Here is a 13454-nt window from a genome sequence, read left to right as displayed (position 1 = left end):
AAAATGTGCGATAATATTATAAATTAATCTCACACACATTCCTTAATATCAAATATACAATGAAAAATCATCACCCCACAATTCACTTTTCTTATTTCAGATGAAGTCAAATAGAACAAATATATATGCGTCGATCTATCAACAAATACTGTTTATTTATACACATGCAGTCCAAATATACAGAAATAAGAATAAAAAGACGTCTGCCTTCCAGTAGACAAAAAGATGGACAGACCTCCTCCCAAACTCCACCGACGTCACCTCCTTCATCTCCCCAAACCCCCCCTTCATCTCCTCCTCCCTCCCCTCCTTCCTCTCCTCCTCCCTCCCCTCCTTCATCTCCTCCTCCCTCCCCTCCTTCATCTCCTCCTCCCTCACCTCCTTCATCTCCTCCTCCCTCACCTCCTTCATCTCATCCTTCATCTCCTTAAGCAAACTTGTAGTCTTTCTTACCTTCATCCATGCAGCATGACACGGCCCTCTGCCATTTCCCATTCATAACTTAACCAGCTTAATAACCATATTACTAACCAACAGACCCGGCTATACTCACCTGCATAACCAGCCTTACTAACCAATAGAATCAGTGGAACCAGCTACACTGACCGGCAGAACCATCGTACCAACCAGTAAAACCAGCTATACTAATCAGTAGAACTGACCAACCATGATGTAATGGTACGTCTGTCTTCCCACCTGTCTGTCTGTCTGAGGGGCGGGGCCGGGGGAGTGTCAGTTGTTTTGGCAGCAGGGGTTCTGTCTGGGTGGGTTCTGTGTGGGCTGGACGGTGATAGGAACCACGTTGGACCCGGGAGAGAAGTCGGAGTCTGGGCGTCCAGTGATCCGTCTCTGGGACATCATGTTGTAGATGGCTGGGGGAAGACGGGTGACTGGATGACTACTCAAATAAATGCTGCTCGTTGGATAAAAGTCACACAAGCAACTGGAACAAGCTCCATGAAGTGTGTGTTGTAGTGTGTGTTTCTGCTCCATACTCTCAGTGTGGAGTTGACCTAAAATGAAATCTAAATAACCACATGACATACCGTTGTATGTTGCTTTTCCCTGTATTCTGCTGTACTGTACTTGCAAACTGTATACCGGTCATTTGACTGTCCTGCTACTTAAACTCAGCTATGTTCATTGAAGGACTGCTGCTGCCACCTAGTGGTGATAACGGGGGCGAACCTCAACTCTTCTAATCATTTTAGAATGAAGACTAGATTAACGATTAAAGTGTAGGGCGGGGGAGGGGGGGGGGTGGGGGTACTGACCTGTGAGAATAGTCTGGAATGCCAGTTCCACATTGGAGGAGTCCAACGCTGAAGTTTCCAGGAAAGACAGGCCATGCTTCTCTGGAGAACCACACAAGAACACGGTCAATACCGTTGCTATGGTTATTAACTTTAAAGGTCCCATATTACACCACCAGGCGCGAGTGTTAGCTGCTACAAGTCGTGTAGCGATGTTTTCCGACATCAAAAGTGGGCGTGTCCTCCTAGATGTGTGACGGATAGACGAGCAGCGTTTGCTACGGTCCACTGGGTAGGTTGGCAGACTGATCCATCCAGCACACAACTAGATGGACACGCCCACTTGTGATGTCACCAAAACATAGGAAGAGGCAGAAAAACGGCTTGTAACGGCTAATCACTCTCACACCTGGTGGTGTCACATGGGACCGTTAAGTGACATAGTGGTGCGGTCACCTGCACAGGTGAGTTTACCTGAGAAGGCCTTGGCCTCGTCGGTAGGCACCGCCCGCAGGTGGCGCAGGTCGCTCTTGTTGCCCACCAGCATGATGACGATGTTGTTGTCGGCGTGGTCCCGCAGCTCCTTCAGCCAGCGCTCGGTGTTCTCGTACGTCAGGTGCTTGGCGATGTCGTAGACCAGGAGTGCGCCGACCGCCCCGCGGTAATACCTGTCCAACGCCACAGGGGGGTGCTTAAAGGCGACACATTACACATTGAGTTTGATTAGCCGTTACAAGCCCAGATGTGTCCTGGATGGATCAGTCTGCCAGCCTACCCAGTGTACCGTAGCAAACGTTGCTCATCGCTCTGTCACACATCTAGGTGGACACGCCCACTTGTGATGTCATATGGGGCAGATGTTCAAAAACGGCTTGTAACGGCTAATCACACTCCCACCTGGTGGTGTAATATGTCCCCGTTACCGAGCAGCCCAAGGCTTCATTCTCAAGCCATGTTTCATCAGGGTCTCAGAGTGAAGGTCTGGCCCTTTCACAGATTTAGACCGACTTTCGGACCGATTCTGCCCTACACTGACCTACATTTACCGACACCGGCCCACACTGACCCAAGGATGTTCTTAAGGCTTAGTTATGGTTGGACGTCGACGCAACGCAAGGGGGTTCACGGACCCAATACGTCCTTGCGGACCCTCCTTGCCTCCACCGCAAGGGCTTGACCTGCGCCTCCGAAGATTTTTAACCATGAGTCGATGTGACGCAGCAGCAAGGGCTGTGATTGGTCCATTAACGTATACCCGAAGTAAACCCAACACAGAACCATAACAGGTTCATGACTACGTGGAAGCGACTGCGTGGTCATTGCGGTGAGTCAATGTGGAACCATAACTAAGCCTTAGTTACTTAGTGTGTCATGGGTTGGGTGGTGAAAGGTTAGGATTAGGTTACAGCTGGGGTTTGGTAAAGTCAGGGTTCGGTGGGGTAAGGATACAATTTGGGTTTTGATAAGTTAGGCTACTGGTTCCTATTCTCAGGGCTAGGGTCAGGGGTCGGGGTGATTGTCAGGGCTCAGGGGCCGGGAGGGGGGTTCTTATACTCAGGTGATGGGGTCAGGGTCCGGGAGGGGGGTTCTTATACTCAGGTGATGGGGTCAGGGTCCGGGAGGGGGGTTCTTATACTCAGGTGATGGGGTCAGGGTCCGGGAGGGGGGTTCTTATACTCAGGTGATGGGGTCAGGGTCCGGGAGGGGGGTTCTTATACTCAGGTGATGGGGTCAGGGTCCGGGAGGGGGGTTCTTATACTCAGGTGATGGGGTCAGGGTCCGGGAGGGGGGTTCTTATACTCAGGTGATGGGGTCAGGGTCCGGGAGGGGGGTTCTTATACTCAGGTGATGGGGTCAGGGTCCGGGAGGGGGGTTCTTACGCCGAGGTGATGGCCCGGTACCGCTCCTGGCCGGCCGTGTCCCAGATCTGAGCCTTCACGGTCTTGCCCTCCACCTGCAGGCTGCGCGTTGCGAACTCCACCCCGATGGTGCTCTTGCTCTCCAGGTTGAACTCGTTCCGGGTGAAACGAGACAACAGGTTACTCTTCCCTACGCCAGAGTCTCCGATGAGCACCACTAGAGAAAGAAAGAAGAGAGAGATGCATATAACGAGTGTATTCATTTATATTGTATATTTTGGATTAATTGGGTTTTATCTTCCATCTTGTATCACATCGACTATGCTCATGTTATGTCTATATTTTTATGTAAAGCACTCTGTGCATGTCATTTCTGTATTGTAAAGAAACTTTGAGATGGATTCCTTTGAATGAGAGGTGGTCTACAATGTATATGATTGTAACTACTACACTAAGAATTATATAGACTATGACGAGATAGGTAGATAGTTATATTGACACTAATAATAAAGTTTGAACAAAAGCCACAGTGCTGTTTACAATAATGAGCACATGATCAGTGATCAATGAGTAGCATGATAAAAACGGAATCTGGACAATATGATGATAGGAAGAGGATGACGTCATCTGATCTTGTCGGCTCGATGGGTGCGCACGCACACTCGGCAGGTATTTCCAGTCTGACGGCACCGGCTTGTTTAGGTTTCAACTGCTGATTCATGTCGCTTTGTCGATACATTAGAAACATAGCCTATAGCCTTAATGACAAAATAACTCATATAACTTACTCATTGAAAGGGATATATGACAGTAATATTGGCATAACTTTATGAATTTAATATAGATACGACCTCAGAGTATAAACTATTCACGGCTCTATGGTTAAACAGATATTGAAAAGTAGCCTACAGAAAGTACGAGCTCAGTACGCTGTTATGTAAAACGGTGGTCGATGTAACTCGGGTGAATTATGGTCATTTACACAACGGGATGAGGGTTTTGACAGTTTGATTGCGACCTGGCGTGGATTGATCAATACTCTCTTTCATTAATTTTGCGACACTAGTCGTTGAAATGTCAAAACCTCTCCAGCAGATTCTTGTTGCTTCAATTGTAAATGCGACGTTTGAAGCTGACCAAAGGCCGATAAATGCTCTAATAACCTACGAGCAAATCGAAAAGAGAAAACACAAACAACCGCTCACCTTTAAACAGATAGTCATATTCGTCTTCCTTGGCTGACATCGTTCCTCCGCTGGTTCTGAATAGCTGTCTGTGGGACAGAAGTTCAACACGATCCAACGTCTGCTATCGGGCTGAGGTTGTTAGTCTACAGGTCGTTGAAACTTCACACGTTGTTACGTTACTTTTTACCCCGCGGTCTGGCATTAACTCTTCAATTGAATAAACCTCTTCCAGGTCCTCAATTTACTTCAGTTTCAACCTAACAACACTACCAACTAATTACTATCATCCAAGTTTTCTCTTCCTCGCTCTGCGGGATCCCAGAGGTGAATGGCTTAGTCCCGCCTCTTGCTCGTTCTCTTTGGTACATAAACCAGCGACACCTGGCTGCATGTGATCATATGATTGGTCCACTTTGCTGTCGACTTTGATTGGTTAGTCGTCGCTGCTTATGGGACGTGTTGAATCCCGAGCTGCACTACAGTAGCATTGTTCACAATTATAACCAATAATTGTTGTTTTCCAATATACCTAGCTTTATATTAGCTTATTCCAACGAGCGTCAACATTCCAAACACAGAAAGAAGAATTTAGTGAAGAAATTAGTTAAAGTCGGAGTTTTAATGTTTATGGTCAACATGTAATACACAACTGCAAAATAAAAATAAGTTCTAAACGGGTTTTTTAAGCAATATCAATGAATAAAAATCATTGTGGTAGCCCTTTCATAGCGTACCATATACTATAGTATTATGGTAGGCCTACGTTATGAATGGGATGAATCAAATCTATCCATCTATTGTCTGATATTATGACGTGAGGAGCCTGCTCAGATGTTTCTACAGCAGGGCTTCTTGTCGTCTGCTCTGGTTTGGCCTCTCAGGGACACTGGAGCTCTGAAGTCTCGCTGGATCACCTCCTTACGACCCAGCCTCCTGTGAATCTCTGGGAACATTCGGCACACCTAAGATTACAATCCATATCTTCAGATTCCTACCAGACTAAAATCCAAAATATCAGATCCCAATCAGATTATAATCCATACTATCAGTTTACAAATTGATTACAATCGATACCATGAGGTAGGCCTAATAAACAATGCTATCAGATTAATAGCCAATTAAAAACCATCCCATAAGGATAATATTACAATAGATAAAAAAAATAAAAGGATAAAACATCAGATTAAAATCCAAACTATCAGATTAAAATCCAAACTATCAGATATCTATCACATTACAATAAAATTACAATATTAAAATATTTACTTCGATACAGGTTATTTGTTATAATATATTACCTGACAAGACACTGTTGAATGCTACCTCGACATTAGTGGACTCTAAAGCAGATGTCTCCACAAACAGCAGAGATTTCTTTTCTAGAGGGACAGAGATTGAAGCCTGCTCAGCTAACATAACTAGCAATGTTACGTGTATTTAAAATGAACCAATTGTTTTCCCAGGGCGAACATGACATTAAATTCCCCCAGAAGGTCACTTGAGTACTTGTACAGCCCCTAATGTGTTTGCATCTATGCATTGAAAAGATGTGAATAGTATAGTTCCATTTGCCTCTCTGAACAATGTTCATATTTACTTTTACAATTCCCCCCCCTTTGCGTTGATAGGGTCATCACTGTCAGAGGAGGGGGAAACCACAGGCCTTGCAAGGAGCCCTTCTGTTGCCAGCTCATCAACAACATCAAGCACCGCCTCTACGGCCAGCCCGCCTGTGACGAGGCTTCCAACCTCCAGCAGGAAGAGGAAGAGGACCACCCCGCGCAGTGATACCACCGGCGGCGACCCCATGGTGGCCAGCTGCGGCAGAGCCGTGAGGTGGAGACGTTCGCTGGGTGGATGTCGTCCCAGAGGGAGATGGGTGAGCGACGACACCGGGAGAACAGGCACATGTTCAACCGGCTGTATGCTGCCATCGAGCCCTCACACCCTCACCGCCATACAACCCGTGCTCCCTTTGGGGGGTTGCCACGGGCCAGGGTGACCACGAGCCAGGGTTGCCACGGGCCAGGGTGACCACGGGCCAGGGTGACCACGGGCCAGCGGGGGGAGTGGGTAGGGGGGAGGGGGGGAATCGTGCTGAATCTTCCTGCAGCACGGAACAGGCAAACTTGCCTAGTGTGAGTGCGCCCTTAGGGGAGGTTTAACTGGTAGAGGAGGTGTCTACGGTGTTTAAGAGGAGGTGTACCTGATAGTGTTTAGAGGAGGTGTTGTAGAGAAGGTGTACCTCAGTGTTTTAAAGGGTTGAGAGGTGCACCTGATAGTGTTTCAAAGGTGCTTTTGTAGCGAAGCTGATCTATGGGATGAATAGTCAGGACAATGTTGTAGAGGTGTACCTGGTAGTGCTTTAAAGGAAAGTGTTGTAGTGGTGTTGTAGAGAGGGTATGTTTAGAACAGGTTTTGTAGGGGAGTTTTTTTGAGGAGTTGTATTTAGACGAGATGATTCAGAGGAGGTGTATTTGGAGGAGGTGTATTTGGAGGAGGGGTACCTGCGTACCGCCTGGCCTCCTCGGTGGCGACACACCGGTCGGACTCCAGGTCCGTCTTGTTGCCGACCAGCATGACGACCACGTGAGGGTGGGCGTGGTCGAACAGCTCACTCAGCCATCTCTCTACACACTCATAGGTGGGCTTCTTTGTGATGTCATATACCACTAACGCCCCCACTGCTCCTCGGTAATACCTGAGTAGTAGTATAGTAGTAGTATGGCAATAGTAAACCAGCAAAGTAGTATAGTAGTAGTATGGCAATAGTAAACCAGCAAAGTAGTATAGTAGTAGTATGGCAATAGTAAACCAGCAAAGTAGTATAGTAGTAGTATGGCAGTAGTAAACCAGCAAAGTAGTATAGTAGTAGTATGGCAGTAGTAAACCAGCAAAGTAGTATAGTAGTAGTATGGCAATAGTAAACCAGCAAAGTAGTATAGTAGTAGTATGGCAGTAGTAAACCAGTAAAGTAGTATAGTAGTAGTATGGCAGTAGTAAACCAGCAAAGTAGTATAGTAGTAGTATGGCAGTAGTAAACCAGCAAAGTAGTAAAGTAGTAGTATGGCAGTAGTAAACCAGCAAAGTAGTAAAGTAGTAGTATGGCAATAGTCAACCAGCATAGTAGTATAGTAGTAGTAAAGTAGTGGTATAGCAATAGTAACCCACCAAAGGTATATAGTAGTAGTAAAGCAGTGGTATGGCAATAGTATCCAGCAAAGTAGTAGTAAAGTAGTGGTATGGCAATAGTCAACCAGCATAGTAGTATAGTAGTAGTAAAGTAGTGGTATAGCAATAGTAACCAACCAAAGGTATATAGTAGTAGTAAAGTAGTGGTATGGCAATAGTAAACCAGCAAAGTAGCATAGTAGTAGTAGAGTAGTGGTGTGGCAATAGTAAACAAGCATAATAGTATAGTAGTAATAAAGTAGTTGTGTAGCATATTAATAGTAGAGTGGTAGAATAGTATAACTACCATGGTGTTAAACATTATGTGTACTGTATTGACTTTTGTCATCATAAGAATTAATTTGTTTTTGGCATAGTGTTCATTCCTTGTAGCACAGTATTAGCATGATTTTAACATGGCATTAACTTAGCGTTGTTTGCATGGGGTTAGCGCTGAGGCGTACGCGGAGGTGATGGCGCGGTATCGCTCCAGGCCGGCGGTGTCCCAGATCTGAGCCCTGATGCTAGCCTCGCCCAGCTGCGTGGTCTTGGTGCTGAACTCCACCCCGATGGTGGCGCGGCTGTCCAGGGTGAACTGGTTCTTGGTGAATCGAGACAGCAGGTTGGTCTTGCCCACGCCCGACTCTCCGACCAGCACCACTGGAGAGGAGGGGGGGAACCGGAGTCATTTCAGTTTTACGTTCAGGGTAAATATTGAGGCCTTGTGCCTTGTGACGCCATAGCACAGATTCACTGCAAACGGTAAGCGTTACACTATATTCAGTGGGGTGAAGCTTTGGAGGGAGGGGGAAGGGGCAAGGAAGAGGAGGGTCCAAAGACCTTTAGGGGGCACTTCATTTTCCCTTATTTTTTTACAATAAAGATGGACAACACCGATTTCTGGTCAAATGCTGACATCTACTTTGTGGAGGAATAATTTGCCAATTGGCCAAATCGTACACGTTGCACCTTTAAGGTTAGAGTTAATAGGAAAGCCTTATCCCGTTGAAGAGTGTTAGCCCGGTTAGGGTTAATATTAGGCAAGCATTATCTATCCTATTTCAGAGGGAAAAAACACTTAGTTGTATCTCTGCAGTGGGTAAGAACAGGTAAGGTGCACTAGGTTACACTATTCCCCTGTAAGCATGTCTGTGCATAAGAGAATGTACAACATAATCTGAGCTGGGTGTTTCAACGGATCTGATTGTTGGCAGATAAAGGGGGATTGAAGTTTCTAGTCCTATATCTCCTTTATCTTCTCCTGTCTTTGTCTTATCCTCTGTGTCAACTATCTCCTCTGTTGAGTCGGGAGACAGACACTATTCACTCCCATACTGAAAGATGGCGTGTTTTACTGTGGCCTTGCTTGTCTTAAAGAAAGATCTCTTGAGCATGTCTTGAAGTCCTGTGCTTGGCTCATTCACATTCAGTGGTTTCTAGGACCTTGGTTGAGAAGGTTAGACTGAAGATAGGGGCAGTCTTTTATCATGGAACACATTTACTCTTGTTAAACAAGAGGAATGGGAAAGGGCGTGACATGGCGCCCCATCAAGATGTTGAGATCATTTATAAATTAAGGTGTACAAAAGCAAGGTGTTGAGCTAATATAATCTCTAATATCCAGAGATATTCAATTGGGCAATTCCTTGGTATTAGCCCATAGTTCTAACAATAGGTTAAAACTATAGTTTCAACCATAGATTAAAACTATAGGTTAAAACTATGGGATAATACCATAGGTAAAAACAGGATGATTGTTTAAAGTGTGTTGATGAAGCATAAGGCAGATAGTGATAGCCCTCATTATAATTATGTGTATAAACAGTAACGGAATGTTTACTTGTTCCTCACTGGGTGAATGTTTTCCTACTATAAACTACTGGGTAACTCATGTAAAGATTACTACAGGTCGCTATGACAACGTGGCCTGGCTTGTCCTTTTTGGGGTACTTTATAAAAAAATAAAAGGTTATACTTTAAATCCATATGTGCTCTAATAGAAAACTATTCCACACTGCTCTAATATAAAACTATAATATTCTTACAAGAAAAATCTCTAAATAATCGAAAACAATTTAAAAGGACATTGTCAGATTTAGTAAATAAGATAGTTAAAATATTTACCTTTGAAGACAAAGTTGTAGGCAAATTCTGAGCCCATGATGTTGTACTGAATCTTCTAAGATCCGAATCTGTTAAGAGGGGACACGAGAGAACACAAGTTCTGTGATGGTGTCATGGTGGGAACGACAATCAATTGACCAACGGGAAGAAGGCAGTTTGGGGGCGGAGCTTGGATGGGTTGAGGGCGGAGCTTGGTCATTGACTCACAGTGGCGAAGTCACGCCCCTTCCGGTAGAGCCCATGGGACCTATGAGATCGAAAAATATGAATGGGTTTCAAAGGAGAGAAAGTAATTATTTTCTGGCCCCAGTCTGTATATGCCCCAGATTACACATTAGTTGTTTGTGGATTTAAATGATAAATTTTCATGCAAAGAAAACAAAACATTTTCCTGAAGAGGTTTGATAGTGTTAGGTTTTTTCCAAGGGGAGGATAAAAGGATGAAAACCATTATAAGTACGGGCATGTGGAGAGTTTCAGTTATGTGGATGGGGAGATTGTCGGTCTTGTCCACGCCAGTCGCAGGGAGCGTGACGGCATGAGACATGTGGTGGTTCTCTTTGTGTTTTCTATACAGACTTTAACTGAACCATTGCACAATAAACGGTCAAACTCTTGACATGAAAACATATAATTCAAATCCACAAACAACATATGTGTAATCCGGGGCATAGAAAGACTGGGATCAGAAGATAATTACTTTCTCTCCATTGAAACCCATTCATATTTTTCGATCTCATAGGTCCCATGGGCTCTACCGGAAGGGGCGTGACTTCGCCACTCTATACGGAGACGCTAAGCGATGTAACGCCACCTGCTGGAGAAACATTAGGGTCGCCATTTACTTTTAAACTCTGTTATGTTAATTTTCCCTGCATGTTTTGAATTGTGATCAAACGTATGGGAGTTACTAAAAATGCCGACTGATACCAGTAGAATACAATAACAATTGGAAAAACTGTTAAAAATAAAACATGGCTTGATGATGATAGGGGCTGTGCTCTAATTGGTACACTTCTGCCCTTTTTTGTACCCTCTAAATTTAAAGGACCTACAAACCTAAAAAGGCCATGACAAAACACAGGTGAATGTATCCACTACCTACCAAATGGCTTGTCAGGTATATATCAAAAGAGAAATCTCAAGGTCAGATAATCTCATCCATGGAATAACTCAGGATCGCTGTTCTGAGTTGTTTGTACTTCTTCAAAGCCTAAAACTTAATGTCCATAATGTGTATGTATGTGCGAGTGGATGCAAATTTTTCACTGGCTTTGCCACTTGTTCAGTATTTTTCCCATTCTCCGCTACATAGCCAGGAGGGAAAAAATTTAACTACGGATTCCTGTTTTGAAGCACTTTAAGCACGATTCTTTTGATGGGTTCTGCTGAAGTATTCAATTTTGAACTTGCAGAGCAGGATGGGTCTTCTGAAAAGCACACCACAAATCCTCAGCTCAACAGAAACACGCGTGGTGTTGTACACGACAGTTTATTATACAATCGTCAGGCACATCTGCAATTTTATTATGAAAATAGAACACAAAAACATTTTGAATCACGGTTTCCAGGTGTCTTTGTATTCCTTGATGATCATACTTTGCTATATATTATATATTATATAGATAGATGATCACACAAAATTACAAATTATACAGAATATTTTTATTTGGCCAAACCCTCACCAGAAACTCACAGGTGAAAATGCAATCATTTGTAGATGCATCTCGCTGTTCAGCTGCATCAGTGTCATTAAATCAAACTAACAGAAGTTTAATAAACGTAAACAGACGACCAAATACATACAAATCAAATCTCTGAATACACAGGGAAACAGTCCTTTTAGACGCCAAAGCAGTCCATGTATCACGCTCCGGAGGAGAGGAGGTGCTGAGGAGCAGAGGAAGAGCGATGACGAAGAGCTTCTGAGGACAGGAGGAGGCTCCGAGGGGAGCAGGGGTTGGCTGGGCCGAGGAGAGGGGTTGCCGGCAGGGGAAGAGGGGGCCGAGTAGGGTGCCGGACCCCGCTAAGAGGCTGCAACCTGGGTCAAAGGCTCCTCCAGGTAATCCACCAGAGCCTCCGCCTGAAAGAAGAGCCACTTCATCAACACCAACGAACATTACCGAAATAGTAGCAGTGAATACTTTTCAATAAATAAACATATTATGATGCAATATCAGTACTAAATAGCAATACATTATCAATAAGACATTATAAATACATCCAAAGCCAATGGTTTATTCCACGTACACGCTACCTGTATAGCTTACCTTAGCTTTCAGCATTCCAAAACCAACAGTTTCTTTAGCGTACATGCACAGCAGCAGGTTCGCCACCCTGGTGATAGCGACTCTGCCCTCCTGAAAGAAAGGAAAGAATGTACAATTAAAAAAGGAGAGAACCGAGAATAAAGAGGCACAACATAAAGGAACAATGCTACAGCTAGCTCGCCTCTCACCATGCAGTCCATCAGGATGAACTTGAGCTTGTCCTCGTTGAAGGCTTGGTGCCCATTCTTGTCGTATGCTGCCCAGATGTTGCTGGCGATGGCCGCGGTGACTCTGGCGTCGGTGTCGCCGTAGCCAGAGTAAGCCAGCAGGGATCCCTCGTTGTTGAGTAAACTATTCAAAGAAGTTCGCAAAACTGAATTTAAAACAAACTGGATCCATCTCATACAGCCACAATATTCCACTCTTCCCTGTCTGTGATTAAAAAAGGTGCTGTAGGTCAAATGTAATTGCTATTATTTTAGCGTGATTAGTTACTAATTAGTTCCCACTCTCATCCGACTAACCAGGCTATCGCATCATTAATTGGTTCGGGTAACCTATTTTGCCAGTCAATCACAGATGCTTGTAACGACAGTTCGGAGGGCGACAGTTCGGAGAACATCACGGGGCATAAAGGGAGTGGAGTTTAAATAGACCAAACATTCTTCTATAAATTAAACACGTACTACAGTGACATCAGCTCGGCAACAACACATAGCAGCAGCCGTTTGCGTCTTCATCTGTTTACCCGTACCAACCACGCCTGGCTCCAATTAATCACATTGTACTGGCTTCAGTTAGGCGACTCAGTGTGTTAGCTTCGGTTAGCCTACTTACAGGGTGCTCTGTACTCCGTTAGTGTTCGCCTGGCTGAGGACCTGCGTCAGCGCCTTCGGTCGTAACATCGCTCCTCGGTGACTGGACGGGACTAATAGACTAAATGACACTGTGAATTACACCGTTACTACTAAATCCTACATGAAAAAACACACAAGGAAAAGCGAGTTCGCAGTTTTGTCACCTGATGTTTCCCTGGTCCGTATGTTCCTCAAAATGCATTGTGGGATTTGTAGTATATCTGCGCTCATTTACCAGTTGTAGTTGTCTTGTATTAAATAACTACATCACCTTATAGGCCTATTACAAAAGCAGCCTGTAGATGAGGCTGATGAAGAGGAATTTAGCGCCTTCAGAAGGGATTTCGTCATTGGAAGAGGTCTCTTATTCATAGTCTTTGTGATTGTGGTGGTGATATCTATGACTAATTATTGACCATGGTAAATGCACAGATTGATATCCTGGATCCTGTTTGGAAGGTCTTTTTGTCCATTGGGCAGGATCATTCCCTTAGGGTTACACCAACAAATAATCGAATCCTTATAATGAAGTGTTCGCGTTTTGTTATCTGGGTAAACACCTAATGATTAGAAACACACCAAACAAAAGAACAAAATCTATAATCAAACAAATATTATCGGATCCGCACATACTTTAGTCAACAACTACTTTGATAACTGAAACATATAAATGTAACTGTTACATTATAGTAGGCTACATATATAGCCTATTAGTTTCAGCAGCAGCAATGGA

General features: G+C 44.4%; 3 protein-coding genes across 10 annotated transcripts; all 3 read right to left on the bottom strand.

The window, feature by feature from the left end:
• Nucleotides 1-122: 122 nt before the first annotated feature.
• rab11al (RAB11a, member RAS oncogene family, like) lies at nucleotides 123-4649 on the bottom strand. Its single transcript, XM_030369837.1, has 5 exons — nucleotides 4318-4649; nucleotides 3134-3329; nucleotides 1728-1921; nucleotides 1275-1355; nucleotides 123-872 (listed from the first exon to the last, which is right to left on the bottom strand). Exons 1-5 carry the CDS (start codon nucleotides 4355-4357, stop codon nucleotides 733-735), a joined length of 651 nt encoding a protein of 216 aa, XP_030225697.1. The 5' UTR covers nucleotides 4358-4649; the 3' UTR covers nucleotides 123-732.
• A 250-nt stretch (nucleotides 4650-4899) lies between these two features.
• rab25b (RAB25, member RAS oncogene family b) lies at nucleotides 4900-9743 on the bottom strand. Of its 7 annotated transcripts, none has more exons than XM_030369844.1 (5): nucleotides 9595-9743; nucleotides 7935-8130; nucleotides 6807-7000; nucleotides 5598-5678; nucleotides 4900-5261 (listed from the first exon to the last, which is right to left on the bottom strand). In XM_030369844.1, the coding sequence occupies exons 1-5, from the start codon at nucleotides 9629-9631 to the stop codon at nucleotides 5218-5220; spliced, it is 552 nt and encodes a 183-aa protein (XP_030225704.1). In that variant the 5' UTR covers nucleotides 9632-9743; the 3' UTR covers nucleotides 4900-5217. The 7 variants fall into 7 exon arrangements, with proteins under 7 accessions (XP_030225704.1, XP_030225702.1, XP_030225707.1 ...); XM_030369842.1 differs by having other exon boundaries at nucleotides 4900-5242; XM_030369847.1 differs by having other exon boundaries at nucleotides 4900-5242; nucleotides 6815-7000.
• Nucleotides 9744-11070: 1327 nt separating this feature from the next.
• On the bottom strand, nucleotides 11071-13047 carry lamtor2 (late endosomal/lysosomal adaptor, MAPK and MTOR activator 2). 2 transcript variants are annotated; one of them, XM_030369826.1, is made up of 5 exons: nucleotides 12886-13047; nucleotides 12702-12810; nucleotides 12053-12215; nucleotides 11865-11954; nucleotides 11071-11677 (listed from the first exon to the last, which is right to left on the bottom strand). In XM_030369826.1, the coding sequence occupies exons 1-5, from the start codon at nucleotides 12950-12952 to the stop codon at nucleotides 11621-11623; spliced, it is 486 nt and encodes a 161-aa protein (XP_030225686.1). In that variant the 5' UTR covers nucleotides 12953-13047; the 3' UTR covers nucleotides 11071-11620. The 2 variants fall into 2 exon arrangements, with proteins under 2 accessions (XP_030225686.1, XP_030225687.1); XM_030369827.1 differs by having other exon boundaries at nucleotides 12702-13000.
• Between the last annotated feature and the right edge of the window lie 407 nt (nucleotides 13048-13454).

Source organism: Gadus morhua, chromosome 11 (assembly GCF_902167405.1).
Source record: "Gadus morhua chromosome 11, gadMor3.0, whole genome shotgun sequence".
NCBI classification, from domain to species: domain Eukaryota; kingdom Metazoa; phylum Chordata; class Actinopteri; order Gadiformes; family Gadidae; genus Gadus; species Gadus morhua.
The sequence above is the reverse complement of the archived record's forward strand: the minus strand, read 5'-3'. Positions and strand labels throughout refer to the sequence as shown.

Bases quoted from the DNA above. Each gene is read 5' to 3' on its own strand.
- lamtor2 (XM_030369826.1), bottom strand. From the start codon at position 12,952: ATGAGCGCAGATATACTACAAATCCCACAATGCATTTTGAGGAACATA. The intron at 12,811-12,885 runs GTGACAAAACTG...TGTAATTCACAG, and splicing joins ACGGACCAGGGAAACATCAG to TGTCATTTAGTCTATTAGTC. The intron at 11,678-11,864 runs GTAAGCTATACA...CTCTTCTTTCAG, and splicing joins TTGGAATGCTGAAAGCTAAG to GCGGAGGCTCTGGTGGATTA.
- rab11al (XM_030369837.1), bottom strand. From the start codon at position 4,357: ATGTCAGCCAAGGAAGACGAATATGACTATCTGTTTAAAG. The intron at 1,922-3,133 runs GTAAGAACCCCC...GGCGTTGGACAG, and splicing joins TACCGGGCCATCACCTCGGC to GTATTACCGCGGGGCGGTCG. The intron at 1,356-1,727 runs GTAAACTCACCT...GTGGTTCTCCAG, and splicing joins CGAGGCCAAGGCCTTCTCAG to AGAAGCATGGCCTGTCTTTC.
- rab25b (XM_030369842.1), bottom strand. From the start codon at position 9,631: ATGGGCTCAGAATTTGCCTACAACTTTGTCTTCAAAG. The intron at 7,001-7,934 runs GTACGCCTCAGC...ACTACTACTCAG, and splicing joins TACCGCGCCATCACCTCCGC to GTATTACCGAGGAGCAGTGG. The intron at 5,243-5,597 runs GTAATATATTAT...GAATGTTCCCAG, and splicing joins ATTCAACAGTGTCTTGTCAG to AGATTCACAGGAGGCTGGGT.